This window comes from Delphinus delphis, chromosome X, assembly GCF_949987515.2.
Source record: "Delphinus delphis chromosome X, mDelDel1.2, whole genome shotgun sequence".
NCBI lineage: Eukaryota > Metazoa > Chordata > Mammalia > Artiodactyla > Delphinidae > Delphinus > Delphinus delphis.
The window spans coordinates 42282405-42304223 of NC_082704.1; the positions used below are offsets into that span (position 1 = coordinate 42282405).

Consider the following 21819-nt stretch of genomic DNA (forward strand, 5'->3'; position numbering starts at 1 on the left):
GTACACGCTATACTCTCATCTATCATAAATATTAAATTCTCAACCACTTATACTTTAATATGTTTTAACTTTATCTTTTCGACCAACTCAGAACTGAAGATTCCATTGAAAATAATTCAACTGCTTTGCATTCTGGAAGGGGCATCTTTTTTTTTTTCGGTACGCGGGCCTCTCACTGTTGTGGCCTCTCCCGTTGCAGAGCACAGGCTCCGGACGCACAGGCTCAGCGGCCATGGCTCACGGGCCCAGCCGCTCCGCGGCATGTGGGATCCTCCAGGACCGGCGCACGAACCTGTGTCCCCTGCATCGGCAGGCGGACTCTCAACCACTGCGCCACCAGGGAAGCCCAGGAAGAGGCATCTTTTTAATCTATTTTCATGTTGCACCAGGAGTAAGTGAATTTCACGTGCATAGACCGTGAATGAGGGGAGAGACCTTTGTGCCATTTGGCATCACAGAGGCCCAATATCGGGTGGCACTTGCTAACTGATGCTGATCTGTCAAATTGTCTAGGACAAGGTTGGGATTCATCAGTCTTTTCAGCCATCCTCTTTATTGCAAGCTAAAGCTAAACTTCACAGAATTCTTGCTGTTTAACTAGTTAGCCATCCTGAAAATGCCAACCTATGCTGATCAAGGCTGACTTTTCTCTCTCTCTGTCTCCTCTCTTTTGGCAACATACCTTTGGCAGTCTCAGGAACGCTGTTCCTATATCCTATCCCCCACCTTGCCTTTCCTGAGGTATCTCTGCCTCCAGACATTTCTAGTCTTTCTTACCCCCATCAAACTCTCCTCTCCTGGTACCCTTTACCCAGGGCTTTGCTCTATGACCAAAGGAAATCTGTTGATATCAGTTTGATAGTGGATCCTCTTATTTTAACAGGGACTTTTAATACCTGTATCCAGATGAATGAAAAATGTGGGAATTTCTCTCCACGTTACAAGTGTTGGTTTTTGTATACTTCTTCTTTGGCATCTGTCACATAAGCGTTTTGAATGCCAATCACAGTTTTTGGTCCTACCCCTTCTGCATGTTGTCTGCCTGGCCATAGTGCTGTAGGTAGGGCTGCTAACTAGCAGGATGTTAAGGAACAGGAGAACAGAAAGAAGGAGAAACCAAAATGGCAGAAGATGCTGCAAGAAAGAGAAGAAGAGAATGAGAGACAAGGAGCTGTTTGTAGTGTACATAATTTGTGATTTACTTCTTGTCACACTGGAATGGGTGTAGAATAGCCTGGTGTCATTGGTTCACGAGTCTCTAGAAATGTCCCAGCCTTCACTGGTGCGCTCTTGAATATTTTACAAATGGAACTCCATCTTTACTTGCTGAAACTTTGGGTCCTTTAGGAAGTGAGTGTAAATTCCTCCCAGAATTACAGCTGGAAGAGGGGAAAGCTTTGGGAAGTTGTGATTTTACAAAGTCCTGAGCCCTTATTGAATTTTTGCTAGATGCTCAAATGGTATCTAAATACCCAAAAGAAGCTTAGCTCTTAATATGTCAATCAGATCAAAACTAAGATGGAATATCTGAAGCCTAGATAGTGCTTCCTGCTCTCTTTCCTTTCTTCCCTCTTCCTTCCCTCCCTCCCTTTTCCACTGAGCCCATTGCTACTCGTTTGCATTGTTAAGTTACAGATAACGGATGGATGTTCTTTCTCCTGACTCTTTGCAGGCCTTAAAATGCTTTTAAGAATTATTTCCAGGATAATTCTTTCCTTTGGTAATTCCCAGGCATATTTGACTTGAGAAGTAGTCTCTTGATGGGTATTTAAATTAGTTTTGCCAGGAAGAGTCAGCATCTGCGGTGGGTATTTGGACAACAGATTAATTTCATAAAACAGACGCTTCTGCTTATCGTGTTGTTAACTTATGAGTACAGGCCCCATTAACTATTGTTAGAATTAAAAACTCCAAGGTACATGGCAAATGTATTTTCGACTGGACATCAGAGCATAATAGATCTCTTTAAGATCTGTATATAGTGTGCAGGAAACCACTCAGAGGCCAAGATGACGTTTGACTTCAATGTTTCTCAAGTGTTCATTTACTTTATTGCCTTCAGCAAAGCTACATAGTTTTCTTTGCAGGTTTCCTTAGTGTTTCTACTAAATAGAATATACTAGTTATTTCCACTTTTAGGAGTTGTATTAGTGGCACAGTATCTGGTGTGTTGACCAAGATTCTTTGTTCTGTTGCCATCACTTTTTTGGGTACCTTTTTCATTCAGTTAAATTAAACTGTTATTGAGTACCTGCTTTCTGCTGGGCCCTTTGCTAGGTTCTGTGGACATGGGAGGGAACAAAACAGATATAATCTTTGCTCATTTAGAGTTTACAAGCTGGCATTGAATATAGATATTAAACAAGTAACTACAAGTATGATGAGTGCTATATAGGAGGTGGTATGGGACCTACCTTAATCTAAGGAATCAGGCAAGGATTCCCTGAGGAAGTTACATTTAAGTTGAGACTTTAGGGATAATGTATCAGATATGAATAGTGTTAAACTGCTGGTAATAAACATCCCCTTCCCTCACTAAGGAAAATAAATCACTGAATGAAATAAGAGAGAAGCTTAGTTTTCCTCTTATTTAAAAAAAGTTCATGTCTAGTGAGGTAGGTTTACAATATCTTCAGTATCCCAAAGTCCTTATATTTTTTTACTCTGCTATTCATAGGCACATGGCTTCCATCCTCAGAGTTGCCTCATGGTAGTAAGATGGATGCTGTGGCTCCATCTATTATGTCTCCATTCCAGACAGGACAAAGCAGGGAGAAATAAGGACAAAGGTCCCCCAGTTAAGTCAGCTCACCTCTTTTAAGGAGATTTCTTGACATCCTACCTCCATAACATTGACCCACTCTTAGTTACATGGCCACTCCTATCTATAAAGACTAGAAAATGTAGTTTTTTAGCTGGCACATTGCCAGTCCTAACAGAAGTGGGGTTCTGTTTCTAAATGATTCACTTTGTTATAAAGCAGAAACTAATACACCATTGTAAAGCAATTATATTCCAATAAAGATGTTAAAAAATAGATATGGATGTTTGGTAGGCAGTTTGTTTTTTCTGCTTCAGATGAGTAGGAGTTAGCTAAGTCAAGAGGGGACACTTCTCGACAGTTATGTTTTATTGATTAGGTGCATGTGATCAATTTTAACAGCATTTAACCTCTTCATAATCTTTGCCACAATCCCTTCCATTTTATCTTACAAAAAATGGCCCCACTTTGGTCTTAGATTATTTTGTTTATGGGATGACGCAGGGTAAGCTAAGTGGATATATATGAGTACAATCCAGGAAGCTTTTCTGATTTACACATCACTTGCATCTAAGTTATGTTACTGCTGCTACTTAGATGTAGCTAACTACTTAAGCTCTCAGGAACTGGAACTCATTTTAACTTTCCCTTTCTGCCTCATTGATTGCAGATCACTTCTGAGGAGGTAACACATTGCTCTTGTAATTCTTACCTTGAACTATTTTAGTGTTGGAGTTTTGTCTCTGATCATTGGGATCTTTGAGTTAATACACCAAACTCTGAATCATGGTAAAGAACTGCCAGCATTATTGAACACATCCATTGTGGCTGAACATCTATACAAACCCAACAGAGCCTCTCAACCCTTCTATTATACCAAGACTTTGAAAGTTTTAGCAAAGCCTGAGATGGTGTTTTCATCATTTTCTTTTTTTACTTTGGTTGGGACCTTGGGTAGGCTCTTTCTAGTGTGTGGAAACATATTGTTTGCCCACATCTGAAGAGACAGCAGTTTCACGTCCTGAGGAGGGTAGTAATTGCTGCAAAAAGTTTTGCTATTATCTGCACAAAGTAACATATTCTGTTCTTTTTCTATTTGAATTACTTCCTTATCCATCATGACTTAGGCGTTGCAGCCTCTTATGCCTCCCATGTTCTCATAAGACTGATGCATTAAGATTTATTTAATTTTTCTTTTGGCCAGAGGTTTTGGGAGTCTCTTACAAAAGTCCCTAATGACAGATTGTGACCAAAAATATATTTATTACTACCTAGATTGAAGAAGCTTTATTTTTTCTCTATATTTTATTTATTTTTTTGTCTAAAATAATCTGATCTGTTTTGAACTAAGGAGTTCCATGGCCTCAAGATTTGTGTCCTCTTCCAAACTCATGCACTCTCTTCATTTATTTATTTATTTATTTATTTGCAAATCCTAGGAACAAGTTCAGAAGCAGGGAAAACCAATTTGCAAATTCATCTTTCACCCGTAATCATGTGTGTATTTGAATTAAAGACACCTGCTTTTATTCATCTGTACATGTTAGTGTGTTTAAATTTCCACAACTTTGTGTGGATTTTAGTCTTAACATTTTGCTTTGCCTAGTCTCAGGGTAATGCTTTCAGAGAAAGATGTAGCAAGGTATAGAGTCACAGATAGGCTCATAAGAGGAATCTTAGCCGGGAATTAGTGAATTGTTAGCTTACCTCTATTTCAGCTGGAGCCAGAATCTTGACAGTTAATTTGTGACAGTACAAAATGATTCCTGTCTAGTCGCATAGCTCCATCTCCAGCCACAGAACTACATGATGGCAGGCACATAATCTCTAACAGTTCTAGGCAATTCCACAAGTCGTCTCTACTTTTTTACATCTGGTTTGTCATCATTGCTATTCTTAAGGGACTTTGTGTTGTGACTTTCTAACATTTGTTTTTTTTTTTAACATCTTTATTGGAGTATAATTGCTTTACAGTGTTGTGTTAGTTTCTGCTGTATAACAAAGTGAATCAGCTTTATGTACACATATATCCCCATATACCCTCCCCCTTGAACCTCCCTCCCACCCTCCCTATCCCACCCCTCTAGGTGGTCACAAAGCACCGAGCTGATCTCCCTGTGCTATGCAGCTGCTTCCCACTAGCTATCTATTTTACATTTGGTAGTGTATATATGTCGATGCCACTCTCTCACTTCGGCCCAGCTTACCCTTCCCCCTCCCCGTATCCTCAAGTCCATTCTCTACATCTGCATCTTTATTCCCGTCCTGCCCCTAGGTTCTTCAGAATCATTTTTTGTTTTTAGATTCATATATATGTGTTAGCATATGGTATTTGTTTTTCTCTTTCTGACTTACTTCACTCTGTATGACAGACTCTAGGTCCATCCACCTCACTACGAATAACTCAATTTTGTTTCTTTTTATGGCTGAGTAATATTCCATTGTATATATGTGCCACATCTTCTTTATCCATTCATCCGATGTGGACACTTAGGTTGTTTCCATCTCCTGGTTATTGTAAATAGAGCAGCACTGAACATTGGGGTACATGACTCTTTTTGAATTATAGTATTCTCAGGGTATATGCCCAGTCGTGGGATTGCTGGATAGTATGCTAGTTCTATTTTTAGATTTTTAAGGAACATCCACACTGTTCTCCATAGTGGCTGTATCAATTTATATTCCCACCAACAGTGCAAGAGGGTTCCCTTTTCTCCACACCGTCTCCAGCATTTATTGTTTGTACATTTTTTGATGATGGCCATTCTGACTTGTGTAAGGTGATACCTCATTGTAGTTTTGATTTGCATTTCTCTAATGATTAATGATGTTGAGCATCCTTTCATGTGTTTGTTGGCAATCTATCTTCTTTGGAGAAATGTCAATTTAGGTCTTCTGCCCATTTTTGGATTGGGTTGTTTGTTTTTCTGATATTGAGCTGCATGAGCTGCTTGTATATTTTGGAGATTAATCCTTTGTCAGTTGCTTCGTTGGCAAATATTTTCTCCCATTCTGAGGGTTGTCTTTTGGTCTTGTTTATGGTTTCCTTTGTTGTACAAAAGTTTTGAAGTTTCATTAGGTCCCATTTGTTTATATTTGTTTTTATTTCCCTTTCTCTAGGAGGTGGGTCAAGAAGTATCTTGCTGTGATTTATGTCATAGAGTGTTCTGCCTATGTTTTCCTCTAAGAGATTTATAGTGTCTGGCCTTATATTTAGGACTTTAATCCATTTTGAGTTTATTTTTGTATATGGTGTTAGGGAGTGTTCTAATTTCATTCTTTTACATGTAGCTGTCCAGTTTTCCCAGCACCACTTATTGAAGAGGCTGTCTTTGCTCCATTGTATATTCTTGTCTCCTTTATCAAAAATAAGGTGACCATATGTGTGTGGGTTTACCTCTGGGCTTTCTATGCTATTCCATTGATCAATATTTCTGTTTTTTGTGCCAGTACCATACTGCCTTGATTACTGTAGCTTTGCAGTATAGTCTGAAGTCAGGGAGCCTGATTCCTCCAGCTCCGTTTTTTATTCTCAAGATTGCTTTGGCTATTCAGGTCTTTTGTGTTCCATACAATTGTGAAATGTTTTGTTCTACTTCTGTGAAAAATGCCGTTGGTAGTTCGGTAGCAATTGCATTGAATCTATAGATTGCTTTGGGTAGTATAGTCATTTTCACAATGTTGATTCTTCCAATCCAAGAACATGGTATATCTCTCCATCTGTTTGCATCATCTTTAATTTCTTTCATCAGTGTCTTTCTTTAACATCTTTATTAGAGTATAATTGCTTTACAATGGTGTGTTAGTTTCTGCTTTATAGCAAAGTGAATCAGTTATACATATACATATATCCCGATAGCTCTTCCCTCTTGTGTCTCCCTCCCTCCCACCCTCCCTATCTCACCTCTCTAGGTGGTCACAAAGCACCAAGCTGATCTCCCTGTGCTATGCGGCTGCTTCCCACTAGCTATCTATTTATGTTTGGTAGTGTATATATGTCCATGCCACTCTCTCACTTTGTCCCAGCTTACCCTTCCCCCTCCCAATATCCTCAAGACCATTCTCTAGTAGCTCTGCATCTTTACTCCTGTCCTGCACCTAGGTTCTTCCTGACCTTTTTTTTCTTTTTTTTTTTTTTTAGATTCCATATATATGTGTTAGCATATGATATTTTCTTTTCTCTTTCTGACTTACTTCACTCTGTATGACAGACTCTAGGTCCATCCACCTCACTACAAATAACTCAATTTCATTTCCTTTTATGGCTGAGTAATATTCCATTGTATATATGTGCCCCATCTTCTTTATCCATTCATCTGTTGATGGACACTTAGGTTGCTTCCATGACCTGGCTATTGTAAATAGAGCTGCAATGAACATTGTGGTACATGACTCTTTTTGAATTATGGTTTTCTCAGGGTATATGTCCAGTAGTGGGTTTGCTGGGTCATATGGTAGTTCTATTTTTAGTTTTTTTTAAGGAAACTCCATACTGTTCTCTATAGTGGCTATATCAATTTACATTCCTACCAACAGTGCAAGAGAGTTCACTTTTCTCCACATCCTTTCCAGCATTTATTGTTTGTAGACTTTTTGATGATGGCCATTCTAAGTGCTGTGAGATGGTATCTCATTGTAGTTTTGATTTGCATTTCTCTAATGATTAATGATGTTGAGCACTCTTTCACGTGTTTGTTGGCAATCTGTGTATCTTCTTTGGAGAAATGTCTATTTAGGTCTTCTGCCCATGTTTGGATTGGGTTTTTTGTTTTTTTGATATTTAGCTGCATGAGCTGCTTGTCAGTTTTAGATATTAATCCTTTGTCAGTTGCTTCATTTGCAAATATTTTCTCCCATTCTGAGGGTTGTCTTTTGGTCTTGTTTATGGTTTCCTTTGCTGTGCAAAAGCTTTTAGGTTTCATTAGGTCCCATTTGTTTATTTTTGTTTTTATTTCCATTTCTCTAGGAGGTGGATCAAAAAGGATCTTGCTGTGATTTATGTCATAGAGTGTTCTGCCTATGTTTTCCTCTAAGAGTTAGACAGTGTCTGGCCTTAAATTCAGGTCTTTAATCCATTTTGAGTTTCTCTTTGTGTGTTGTTTTAGGAAGTGTTCTAATTTCATTCTTTTACATTTAGCTGTCCAGTTTTCCCAGAAACACTTATTGAAGAGGCTGTCTTTTATCCATTGTATATTCCTGCCTCCTTTATCAAAGATAAGGTGACCATATGTGTATGGGTTTATCTCTGGGCTTTCTATCCTGTTCCATTGATCTATATTTCTGTTTCTGTGCCAGTATCATACTGTCTTGCTTACTGTAGCTTTGAAGCATAGTCTGAAATCAGGGAGACTGATACCTCCGGCTCCATTTTTCTTTCTCAAGATTTCTTTGGATATTCAGGGTCTTTTTTGTTTCCATACAAATTGTGAGATTTTTTGCTCTAGTTCTGTGAAAAGTGCCAGTGGTAGTTTGATAGGGATTGCTCTGAATCTGTAGATTGCTTTGGGTAGTAGAGTCATTTTCACATTGTTGATTCTTCCAATCCAATAACATGGTATATCTCTCCATCTATTTGTACCATCTTTAATTTCTTTCATCAGTGTCTCATAATTTTCTGCATACAGGTCTTTTGTCACCTTAGGTAGGTTTTTTCCTAGATATTTTATTCTTTTTCTTGCAGTGGTAAATAGGAGTGTTTTCTTAACTTCACTTTCAGAGTTCTCAACATTAGTGTATAGGAATGCAAGAGATTTCTGTGCATTAATTTTGTATCCTGCTACTTTATGAAATTCATTGATTAGCTCTAGTAGTTTTCTGGTAGCATCTTTAGGATTCTATGTATAGTATCATGTCATCTGCAACCAGTGACAGCTTTACTTCTTTTCTGATTTGGGTTCCTTTTCGTTCTTTTTCTTCTCTGAATCCTGTGGCTAAAACTTCCAAAACAGTGTTGAATAATAGTGGTAAGAGTGGGCAAACTTGTCTTGTTTCTGATCTTCGTGGCAATGGTTTCAGTTTTTCACCATTGAGGACGATTTTGGCTGTGGGTTTGTCATATATGGCCTTTATTATGTTGAAGAAAGTTCCCTCTATGCCTACTTTCTGGTGGTTTTTTTTTTTTATCATAAATGGGTGTTGAATTTTGTCGAAAGCTCTCTGTGCATTTTTGAGATGACCATGTGGTTTCTCCTTCAATTTGTTGATATGGTGTATCACATTGATTGATTTTCATATATTGAAGAATCATTGCATTCCTGGGATACACCCCACTTGATCATGGTGTATGATCCTTTTCATGTGTTGTTGGATTTCCTTTGCTAGTATTTTGTTGAGGATTTTTGCTTCTATGTTAATACGTGATATTGGCCTGTACTTTTCTTTCTTTGTGACATCTTTTTCTGGTTTTAGTATCAGGGTGATGTTGGCCTCATAGAATGAGTTTGGGAGTGTTCCTCCCTCTGCTATATTTTGGAGGAGTTTGAGAAGGATAGGTGTTAGGTTTTCTCTAAATGTTTTGTAGAATTTTCCTGTGAAGCCATCTGGTCCTGGGCTTTTGTTTGTTGGAAGGTTTTTAATCACAGTTTCAAATTTAGTGCTTGTGATTGTTCTGTTTATATTTTCTATTTCTTACTGGTTCAGACTCATAAGTTTGTGATTTTCTAAGAATGTGTCCATTTCTTCCAGGTTGTCCATTTTATTGGCATAGAGTTGCTTGTAGTAATCTCTCATGATCCTTTGTATTTCTGCAGTGTTAGTTGTTACTTCTTTTTCATTTCTAATTCTACTGATTTGAGTCTTCTCCCTTTTTTTCATGATGAGTCTGGCTAATGGCTTATCAATTTTGTTTATCTTCTCAAAGGATCAGCGTTTATCTTTACTGAACTTTGCTCTCATTTCCTTCATTTCTTTTTCATTTATTTCTGATCTGATCTTTATGATTTCTTTCCTTCTGCTAACTTTGGGGGTTTTTTTGTTCTTCTTTCTCTAATTGCTTTAGGTGTAATGTTAGGTTGTTTATTTGTGATGTTTCTTGTTTCTTGAGGTAGGATTGTATTGTTATAAACTTCCCTCTTAGAACTGCTTTTGCTGCATCCCATGAGTTTTGGATTGTCGTGTTTTCATTGTCATTTATTTCTACGTATTTTATGATTTCCTCTTTGACTTCTTTAGTGATCTCTTGGTTATTAAGTAGTGAATTGTTTAGCCTCCATGTGTTTGTATTTCTTACAGATTTTTTCCTGTAATTGAAAAGTCTCATAGCGTTGTGTTCGGAAAAGATTTTTTCCTGTAATTGAAAGTCTCATAGCATTGTGTTCGGAAAAGATACTTGATACAATTTCAATTTTCTTAAATTTACCAAGGCTTGATTTGTGACCCAAGATATGAACTATCCTGGAGAGTGTTCCATTAACACTTGAGAATAAAGTGTATTCTGTTGTTTTTGAATGGAGTGTCCTATAAATATCAATAAAGTCCATCTTGTTTAATGTGTCATTTAAAGCTTGTATTTCGTTTTTTATTTTCATTTTGGATGATCTGTCCATTGGTGAATGTGGGGTGTTATAGTCCCCTACTGTGATTGTGTTACTGTCGATTTCCTGTTTTATGGCTGTTAGCATTTGCCTTATGTATTGAGGTGCTCCCTTTTTGGGTGCATAAATACTTACAATTCGTATATCTTCTTCTTGGATTGATCCCTTGATCATTATGTATTGTCCTTCTTTGTTTCTTGTAATAGTCTTTATTTTAAAGTCTATTTTTTCTGATATGAGAATTGCTACTCCTGCTTGCTTTTGATTTCCATTTGCATGGAATATCTTTTTCCATCCCCTCACTTTCAGTCTGTATGTGTCCCTAGGTCTGAAGTGGTTCTCTTGTAGATAGTATATATATGGGTCTTGTTTTTGTATCAAATGTTGGTGTGTTTAATATTGTCCCAGAGGTCTCTGAAACTGTCCTCAATTCTTTTCATTCTTTTTTCTTTATTCTGCTCTGTGGTAGTTATTTCCACTGTTTTATCTTCCAGGTCTCTTATCTGTTCTTCTGGCTCAGTTATTCTGCTATTGATTCTTTCTAGAGAATTTTAAATTTCATTTATTTTGTTGTTCATCATTCTTTGCTTGCTCTTTCATTCTTCTAGGTCCTTGTTAAATGTTTCTTGTATTTTATCCATTGTATTTCCAAGATTTTGAATCATCTGTACTATCATTCCTCTGAATTCTTTTTCAGGTAAACTGCCTGTTTCCTCTTCATTTCCTTGGTCTGTTGGGTTTTTAGCTTGCTCCATCATCTGCTGTGAATTTCTCTGTCTTCTCTTTTTGCTTAACTTACTGTGTTTGTGGTTTCCTTTTCACAGGCTTCAGGTTCATAGTTCCTGTTGTTTTTGCTGTCTGCCCACAGTGGGTAAGCTTGGTTCATTGGGCTGTGTAGACTTCCTGACAGAGGGAACTGGTGCCTGTGTTCTGGTGGATGAGGCTGGATCTTGTCTTTCTGCTGGGCAGGACCATGTCTGGTGTTGCGTTTTGGGGTGTCTGTGACCTTATGATTTTAGGCAGCCTCTTTGCTTATGGGTGGGGTTGTGTTCCTGTCTTGCTAGTTTTTTGGCATAGTGTGTGCAGCACTGTAGCTTGCTGGTCGTTGATTGGAGCTGGGTCATAAAGTTGAGATGGAGATCTCTGGGAGAGCTTTCGCCATTTGATATTCCATGGGCCTGGGAGGTCTCTGGTGGAGCAATGTCTTGAGCTCGGCTCTTCCATCTTAGAGGCTCAGGCCTGACAGCCAGCTGGAGCAACAAGACCTTGTCAGCCACATGACTCAGAAGAAAAGGGAGAAAAAGGAAGAAAGAAAGAAAGATAGAAAGAAAGAGAGAGAGAGAGAGAGAGAAAGAAGGAAAGAAAGAAAATGCAATAAAGTTATTATAATAAAAAATTAAATTAAAAATTTTTAAAAAGTAATTAAAAAAGAAAGAAAGAAAGAAGAGAGCAACCAAGCCAATAAACAATTCCACCCATGATAACAAGTGCTAAAAACTATACTAAAAAAAAATCCAAAACAAAACAAACCCAACCAACAAAATCTGGACAGAAATAACCCTAGGGCAAATGGTAAAAGCAAAGCTATACAGACAAATTCACACCAGGAAGCATACACATAAACACCCACAAAAAGAGGAAAAGGAAAACATACACACACACACACACACACACACATATATCAAAAAAAAGGAAGAGAGCAACCAAATCAATAAACAAATCTACCAATGATAATAAGCTCTAAATACTAAACTAAGATAAACATAAAACCAGATACAAATTAGATGCAGAATGCAAAACCCTAGTTTACAGTTGTTCCCAAAGTCCACCACATCAATTTTGGGATGATTTGTTGTCTCTTCAGGTATTCCACAGATGCAGGGTACATCAAGTTGATTGTGGGGATTTAATCCACTGCTCCTGAGGCTGCTGGGAGAAATTTCCCTTTCTCTTCTTTGTTCGCACAGCTCCTGGGGTTCAGCTTTGGATTTGGCCCCACCTCTGCATGTAGGTCACCTGAGGGCGTCTGTTCTTTGCCCAGACAGGACGGGGTTAAAGGAGCATCTGATTAGGGGGCTCTGGCTCACTGAGGCCGGGGGGGAGGGAGGGGTATGGAATGTGGGGCGTACCTGTGTTGGCAGAGGCCGGCATGACGTTGCACCAGCCTGAGGCGCGCCGTGTGTTCTCCCGAGGAAGTTGTCCCTGTATCACGGGACCCTGGCGGTGGCAGGCTGCACAGCCTCCTGGGAAGGGAGATGTGGATAGTGGTCTGTGCTTGTACACAGGTTTCTTGGTGGTTGCAACAGCAGCCTTAGCACCTCATGCCCGTCTCTGGTGTCCGCACTGTTAGCTGCGGCTCTCGCCTGCCTCTGGAGCTCATTTAGGTGGTGCTCTGAATCCCCTCTCCTCGCACACCCTGAAACAATGGTCTCTTGCTTCTTAGTCAGGTCCAGACTTTTCCCCAGACTCCCTCCCGGCTAGCTGTGGTGCTCTAGCCTCCTTCAGGCTGTGTTCACACAGCCAACCCCGGTCGTCTCCCTGGGATCTGACCTCTGAAACCTGAGCCTCAGCTTGCAGCCCTCACCTTCCCCAGCGGGTGAACAGACAACCTGCTCAGGCTGATGAGTGCTGGTGGGCACGGATCCTCTGTGTGGGAATCTGTCCACCCCCCTGTCTCCCTCCCACTGGTGCAGGTCCCATCCCTATTCTATTGTCTCTGTTTTTCCTTTTTTTTTTTTTTTTTTTTTTTTTTTTTCCTTTTTTGCAGTACGTTGGCCTCTCACTGTTGTGGCCTCTCCCGTTGCGGAGCACAGGCTCCGGACGCGCAGGCTCAGCAGCCACGGCTCACAGGCCCAGCCGCTCCGCGGCATGTGGGATCTTCCCAGACCGGGGCACGAACCTATGTACCCTGCATCGGCAGGCGGACTCCCAATCACTGCGCCACCAGGGAAGCCCTGTTTTTCCTTTTCTCTTTTGCCCTACCCAGGTACGTGGGGAGTTTCTTGCATTTTGGGAAGTCTGAGGTCTTCTGCCAGCATTTAGTAGGTGTTCTGTAAGAGTTGTTCCACATGTAGATATATTTTTGATGTATTTGTGTGGAGGAAGGTGATCTCCATGTCTTAGTCCTCCGCTTTCTTGAAGTTCCCCCCTCTCACTTTTAAAGCACACTTAGTTTCCTTACTAAACTGAAGTTTTGATTTTTAAAGGTAATTCATCTGCATTGCATTTATGAATGTAAGGTACCTTGGGCTGGGAAGACATTCTTTCTGTCCATCTATATTCTCCATATTTTCTTTCATATTTCATATGTCTATAAACACTAAAGCTAGGTTAGATTTTGTTTCAATAGTATGGACACAAATGTCACTGAGTGTTGTTTGATACTAAAATGATAAGCAGCAAGTCACTGCCCTTGTTAAGGGTTTAAGGAAATAAAGAGATCAGATCTAAACCAGGAGTGAGACATTGTGAGTAAATGAGTCTTTCAGATTGAAGTCTTCACTTGCATGGGGTAAGAGCAGTGTACCTAATATGTACACATAATTAACCAAAGAAAATTGTATATTATTCTAGCTTCCAAAGGGCTGAGGTGGGCTTAGTGAGATTGGTGTGTAGGCTTAGACCGATTGCGTTCCTGGGGGTGCTGAGTGAGTTTACCTTTTTCTCTTCCCAGAGAGTGATCTATTCACTTAGGCAGTGGGTAAGCTGAAAGCTGAAAGCAAGCACTATCTTTGCAGAGAAGCTTCTGAGATGATTGAGTTCCCTGCTCTGGTCTTTGTCAATTCATAAGATCTTAGAAGTATCTACCTCTGGGGTCTCTGCCCTCTGTGTATGCTGGGGATCCAGGTCTCCTTATGTTGTTCATTTGAAGCAGCCTACCATAGGGAAGGAGCACTGTATGTGGATTTGGGGTGACACATGAATGGTGTTCTCTTAATGAATTGTGTTGAGAAAAGAAGTACCTCTTCAAATTTGAAGATAGCTACTTGAAACTAAAAACTTAAAAGAAACTTAAGAGAGCTTTATGTTGAGCCTATTGAGAAGATTCTACTAGATTGTCATTCATCACTGTTCTGCTCTGGGCATATGAGCAAGTGGCCTGTAATATCAGTCTGAAGGTCAGCTGGGATTTCCTCTTCATAGCTGGTCATATGGCTGTGGTTCCATGGCTCAAAGGTTAAGGCCTCTATGCCTCTGTGCCCTAAATTGTGGACAAAAAGGACAGGGATCCCACAGCCTTCCAGACATTTTTTTCTTTTCTTTTTTTTTCTGACTTCCAGGGAGCTCACTCAGTTATAGAAATGGAAGTTAGTTATTGAACTGTTCCCCCACTTGCACCTCCTTACTCCCCACCTCCAAACAAACACTCAAACTAATTCTTTAGAGCCATTACTTAGAGAGTTATGAGATAAGCCTCAGAGGAAATGTTGAGGAAGAAGCATCTTTTGGGGAAACTCTGAAGGTGTGAAACTCTGTCCTACTGGAGGGATACTGGGGTCATCCACTAGATTTGGATGAAATTGAATGTGGGTAGATCAGCTATAGACTCTTCCACTCATAATGTTTGGGTCTACACAAAGTGTTTCCCAAGTATATCCCAACATGTTTCCCATACTTTCTGCCTCCGAAGAACATATGTGTATTTTTTAAAAAAATATTTGTTGGAGTATAGTTGCTTTACAATGTTGTGTTAGTTTCTACTGTACAGCAAAGTAAATCAGCTATACATATACATATATCCCCTCTTTTTCGGATTTCCTTCCCATTTAGGTCACCACAGAGCATTGAGTAGAGTTCCCTGTGCTACACAGTAGGTTCTCATTAGGTTATCTATTTTATACATAGTATCAATAATGTTTACATGTCAGTCCCAATCTCCCAATTTGTCCCACCCCCCCTTTCCCCTTTAGTATCCATATATTTATTCTCTACGTCTGTGGCTCTATTTCTGCTTTGTAAATAAGATTGTCTATACCATTTTTTCAGATTCCACATATATGCATTAATATGCAATACTTGTTTTTCTCTTTCTGACTTACTTCACTCTCTAAGAACATATGTGTTTTGAATAATGATAAGTTATCAGATGGCAACACTGAGAGTTTTCAGGGAAGAGGCAGAGAAAGGGCTTTTGACAAACCCTCATTTTGCAGAGGTGGCCAGGCAACCCTGACATGGAACTGTGCTGGAGATTGCAGAAGCATTGTCCTGTGTATGGGGAAGGCACTTATCTTCTTGGTGATAATGCTCATTTGCTATTTGGTTGCACCTCTGCAAAATTCTGAAAGTTTCATTCTTCAGTACTGAAAGGGGGCTTAAAATGGCCATCTTAAAGATAAGTCGGCAAATTGTGTCCAGGTGCATTGAAGGAGGTCTTACCTTTGGTTGGCCTTTCCATACTTTAGACTAGGTTAAAGGCCATTTCCAGAGTTGTGTTGAAATCTAGACTCAGCCTGGATTAGGCCTTGATGTTTAGCTGCTTCTAACACTTTTTCTCCAAATGATGAAGTATATACCCAATTCAACCATTATTTCTTGAGCCCCCTCCCAAGTGCCCCTTTACCAAAATAACTTTTGATGATTGAGGCAGAGCAGTGCCTCTTTGCTCCGTCATTTACTCTTTAAAAAAATCAAGAAACAGACTAAAACACAGAAATACAATTGTATAAGGAAGGTGTGTTATATATAGACTAATATCAGGCAAGACCCTGAATTGCAGACTTCTTCCTGCAAAAAAAAAAAAGCGGTCACAGCACATATTTATAACTTTTTTTTAACATGTACTTTTTTGTCCTTGCGATCTCTTGTGGTCTCCCCACCTCCTCTGATCCTGCCCCAAAGATTTCTATAAATGTTAAGCTGCTAATATTTTGATGCATTGTGCAATGTTATGAAAACCTTCATTAGGTCATCCTCATGCAAGAATGTAACAAATATAAATTGATCTGGAAAACTAGAGCTGTAAACCAGACATTAATAGTTTTCCAGTGGACAGGTAGACGTTAACCCTGGGTCCATGCTTTAGTGAAGCCCCTGTAGAAAGCCTTTCTGAGAGCCAAATTAAAACCTTAACTCTAAATGAACCGATATGAAAAGAGCAAAGCATGTCTTGCCAATAATTATGAATTCTATTTGCTGAGATCTCTTATGATAGGGTTAAGGTAATCCAAGAAAGAATTATTTTAAGAAATATGACCCTAATGAAACTGCAGATAAGAAAGATAAGGAGGGATGGCTAGTTGGGTATAATTAAATGATATTCAATCTATGAGTGATGTGTGCATAAGGCCAATTGAACCTTCTGGGTCACATGTAAGGAAGAGATCTCAATATATTCCTTCTGATGGGAAATGAAATTATGTAAATGGTTTAGTGAGGAGATTGGCTGGTGGGACTGGTGGTCAAAAAGAAGTGACATGATTGGGTTTTCAAAGAAAGCATGTTACTAATCTAAAATTAAGCGTTGCATATCATTAACAGGTAGGGTGGGAATGTGGTTGACAGTGCTACTGCTCAAAAACATGGCCAAGACTTCTCAGATATACTGACTGTTGGATTCCCTGCTCTGCCTCCACTCCCTCTTCTGCTGGAACCAGTTTCAAACACAGTTGATTTTTAACAAGAGTTGTTGATAAAATTGCTGACTCTCAGCACCTCTACAGTCAGGATAAACTTCTTAAAAATATATTTTTTCATCACACTGTGTTTTCCTTTAGGTTTTTAGTTTTGTCAGCAGTGGGAACAGCAACAAAAATAAAAATAAAAAAGAAGGGGAGAGTATTGAGGGGGAGATCTGCAGCTTTTTAAAAATCCAATTCTTCACACTTGTTCCAAAAGGCAATAAAGGACTATCTAAAAGTATCATTTCCCAAAAGGGCCTGTGGGTACCTAAGAAACCAGAACACTGGGGACTAACAATGATTCCTGGGAAAAGCTGATGAAATTGACATTTTATTTTCTCCAAACAGATCAGAATGAAGGATTTCATTGCAGGGAAGAATGCCGGATTCTTGGCCACTCTGACAGGTGCTGGATGCCCCGGAACCCCATGCCCACCCGCTCCAAGTCCCCTGAGCATGTGAGGAACATCATTGCACTGTCCATTGAAGCTACTGCTGCCGATGTTGAAGCTTATGATGACTGCGGCCCCACCAAGCGGACTTTTGCAACCTTTGGAAAGGATGTCAGCGACCACCCAGCTGAGGAGAAGCCCACCCTGAAAGGCAGGAGGACTGTTGATGTGACCATCTGCAGCCCCAAAGTCAACGGCGCTATCCGGGAGGCAGGCAATGGCTGTGAGGCTATTAGCCCTGTCACCTCCCCTCTGCACCTCAAGAGCCCTCTGCCTACTAAGCCTTCTGTGTCTTACACCGTTGCCCTGGCGCCCCCGGCCCGCGATCTAGAGCAGTATGTCAACAATGGCCCTTCTCGTCCCTCTGAAGCTGAACCCCGTGGAGCTGATGGCGAGAAAGTCGTGCATGAGGTCAGCCCTATTCTGAAGGAAGGTCGAGACAAAGAGTCTCCTGGCGTGAAGCGTCTGAAGGATATCATTCTCTAAATCAGTCTTGGGGAAGAAGAGAGAGAAACCATGCTGGCTAGCAAAGAAGCAGGAGCTGATCGTTTTAATTGCTCACCAATGGTTGGTTCTTGAGTGGCTGTATTTCAGAGCTTTCCCTAAATGTATTGTTTATAAGTGACTATCATTCTGTGACAATCCCTCTCGTTTCAACAGGCAGCAGGGGTGTTCCGTTGGAGCAAATTAGCTTTGGCTTGAGTTGTTCATGGGGCCTTGATGTTGGGGAAGCAGAGACAAATTCAGTTGTGAAAAGTATTATGTATTAAGTGTTTGGATTTATATATTTTTGTATGTCAAAATTATAATAAAAATTACCATTGTTTGTGGAGGATTACATTTTAAAAAAGCAAAAAAAAAAAAGCTCTGGACACCTTTAATAGGCTCGCCACTGTTTTGTAGTGTAGACAAGTTAATGGTCATTTATTGTGTACTATTCATTGATTCAGTGATGTGAAATCAAGCCCCCAAATGGTTGTTTCTGAAGCTCGAGTACTTTCCAATGCCACTACTTTGCTGTGGACATCCCTGCTTTAAGAACCCTTTTGCTAGCTGTGCTATTGTCATATTTGATATTGCAAATTGCTACGTCTGTGGTGATGGCAAAAGGCTTTTAGAAGTTGGTGTTTTTTTCTTAAAAAACTAAAATAAAACTACAGATAAAAACAAAGTGCAAACAACTGAGACAACAAGTGAATGAGTAACACCACACATATAGATTGAGTACTTGGAGGATACTCACTCACAGAGTCTACCCACGGAGTGGTTGCTCACCACGTTGCAGGGTATTTTTCCTGACTTTCAGTCTTCTGCCCAGATCCATGATAGATCATTGCAGAAAGACATTCTTGGATATTCTGCTATCTAATTTGCAGCTGTCAGAAATACTGTGCTGAAAATTTTATGAGATCAATTTTTCTGATTTTCAGGCCCTGAACAGGAAAGCTGCTCCTGAAGTTATCAGTTTCCAGGCTTAGAAATTCCTTATCTCCAATCATCTAAAACTCAAAAAGACTGAATCTATTTTGAGTTCTAAATAAGCATCTTTTCAGACACACACTTCCTGATTCAGTGTTTCCCCATCATGATTAGAATTAGACTGCAAAGCATGTCATGGGCTGGAATTGAGAACTCCATGTTGCTCTGTATCGTAGGATTATAAATAGGGATAGAGTAAGCAGTACAAAGTGTACATTTAGGAAAAGACAGGTAACAGGTAACAGCATCATTAACTCAATTACTGTGCCTTCTAAATGGAGACACTTGGACACTTGAACTCGTCTTTTTATGACTAACACTTTTTTTTAAATTAAAAATGTGAACAGGAAACTATCAAAAATGCATTACATTTAGCTAACTCTTTGCTGTAGGCTAGGAATACATCTTTTTTATTAACAAGTTTGTTACACACATTCTTTTTTTGTTTGTTTAACATTCCTCGAACTCCCGTTTATTTACTGTCTATTAATATTCACTAGCCAACATAGTATTCTTGCAGCCTAAGAGTTCATTATTTAAAAATAGACAAATATGTCACCTTTGCTCTGCCTTGGTCTTAAAAGAGTTGTTTCTAGAGAAACAAGTTTTGTGGTTATGTTCTCATTTGTTTCATTTTTTGAAATTCAAGAGTATCCAGCAAAAAAAGGCTTAGAGGTTAGAGCACTAAGAATGCAAAAGAGGATTTATTTTCTTAAATTTAGGTAGATAAGTCTGATCTTTTAAATGTTTTAGTTATTTTTTGCCTGAGTTCCTGGCTTTATACATTACTAGGAATATTTTCTTTTGCAGGAGGGATGGTTTTGGGGAGGGTGGGTAAGGCAGTGGGGATGGGGTTACGTAGGGGAGAATATTTCTGAAAAAGAAGTTATAATGAAGCTACAAATTCATCCTTATTTCTTATTCAGTGATGAATACTACCTCATGCAAAATATTGGTGTGGCTGCAAATTTCCCTCTGAAACTGACACAATTAGAAATCAATTACCATAGCATCTTCATTTTGGATCATTTTATTCTCTTGCTTTTTTCCCCTTTGATTCATTTCATTTTAGTGGTAGATTTTGAATTAGGTATTTATTTCTGTTTGCAAGTGAATAGACTATTTGATTAACACATTAAAAATTAATTTTTTCCATTTAAGTTGTGATGGCTGCCTGTAGAATTTAGACTGTTCCTCACCTGATCCATCCTGATATCATATTGTTGGCTACCACCTCAAGGTCGCTTTCAAGTCAGATTTGACAGTTTTTGTATAGGTGTATTTCTTATTATGCTCAGTCAGAATGAGGGAGCTGAAAAGATTGTGGCAAGTGGGAACATTCAATGTTATGTGGCTATTGAGCCAGAGGGGCCACTGGCTGCCATGTCTTTACACTAACCATTTTAAACCAGCCAAGTTTAAAATGTTAGTGTAGGGGTGACATTGATTCTGCTTTTCTCTTGTGTTTATTTTCCTCCAATTTTTTTTCCAGAATTCAGTTTTAAGCGATAGACCAATCCTTTTTCCTTCTCAAAATACTTGTTCACAATGGGCAGTCAGACATTTTTTTGGCTTCCAAACCCTTTATTGAGCATGTTCAGAGAATTCCCTTCATTAAGAAAATATCTTTTTTTTTTCTCCTCTACAGTTGTTTGATGTATACATCCTCCCAGAAGCACAAGTGCATCCTAGGAGGGCTTTGTAAGCTGGTTTTATAGGCAGGCTGTGGCTGCAAATAGGAATTTTGTGCAAGGATCCTAAATTTCTCTTTTGGCTCATGTTTTTCTCCCCTTCTTTTGAGCATGTCTGATGAAAAGCCACAAAGGCCAGAGGGCCAAATATTCTCTTCTTTTCCTCTCTAAACATGTTACACATTTAAATATGAGGCAGCAATTTCAGTTCCTAAATCGTAGGGAGTTCTATTCCATTTATTCTGATGCCCCTTTTGGAGAGGAGTTGGTGTTGAGACGTGACTTGCTTTACTAATAACTGTTCTGGGCACGTCCCTGAGCAGATGAACATCTTCATGCAATATAAAGGTTTTAGTTTGCATTGATTGATTGCTTCTCCCCAAATATGGGAATACACTACATACAAGGAATAGGAAGAAGGGAGCCATGCTGTGTGGAGTCTCTTTTTTCTTTTCCCTATACTGACTAATCTATGAACCTGTTCAGAAGGAAACTTACCATCCCTTTGATTCTCTTAAAGCCAGCAGAGTAAATTATGGCCCACCTTATTGCCCAAATAGGTAATGGGCCAAGGGACCCCGCAGTTCCTGATTTTCAAAGTGTAGTCCCTGGACCAGCAGCACCAACATCACTTGGGAACTTGTTAGAAATGGTAACTCTCCATCCTCACGCAGACCAACTGAAGCAGAACCTCTGGAGGTGGGACCTAGCAATCCATATGGATCAGATGCCCACTAAAGGTTGAGGACTAGTTAAAGCATGAGTTGATGGGCCCCGCACTTAGAGTTTCTGGTTCAGTAGGTCTGGAATGGGGCCTGAGTCTTTGCTGATTTCAAAATTCCCAGGTGATGCTGATGCAGCTGGTCCAGGGACCACACTTTGAGTATCACTGCTCCAGTGTGAACCTGCCTAATAGAGCTAATTGCACCTAAGGTGCCCATTTAAACTGATTAGTCGGTGACCCTCTCACCACTAATCAAAAATATTAAAGGAATACAACTTAGAACTTTGAAAATTGGAACCACCCAGAGTGTCATCCCAATAGTGTTACTTCAGCATACAACTGATTGTCTGAAGGGAATTCAGCTGAACTTTTCGTATAGCTCTATCGTATTAACAAGCAAAACAAAAGCAGTTCACTTGAAGCAGCAAGGATAAAGGGCAGTTCTGGGAGAGGCAAGGGTGTAGCGATAGCTTGACTGTGCATTCAGGGTGGGAAAAGGATTATTATTGTACATAATAGAAGTTCTGGCTGTGATTCCAATTCACTTTATGGGGATCATT

General features: G+C 39.6%; 1 protein-coding gene across 2 annotated transcripts in view; it reads left to right on the forward strand.

The window, feature by feature from the left end:
- Positions 1-17851, forward strand: part of PCDH19 (protocadherin 19) — a 108216-nt gene extending 90365 nt beyond the window's left edge. For both annotated transcript variants that reach the window (XM_060001837.1, XM_060001838.1), the window contains exon 5: positions 17262-17851. In XM_060001837.1, the coding sequence (XP_059857820.1) occupies positions 17262-17851 (590 nt within the window). The remainder of the gene's footprint in view (positions 1-17261) is intronic.
- The last annotated feature ends 3968 nt before the right edge of the window (positions 17852-21819 follow it).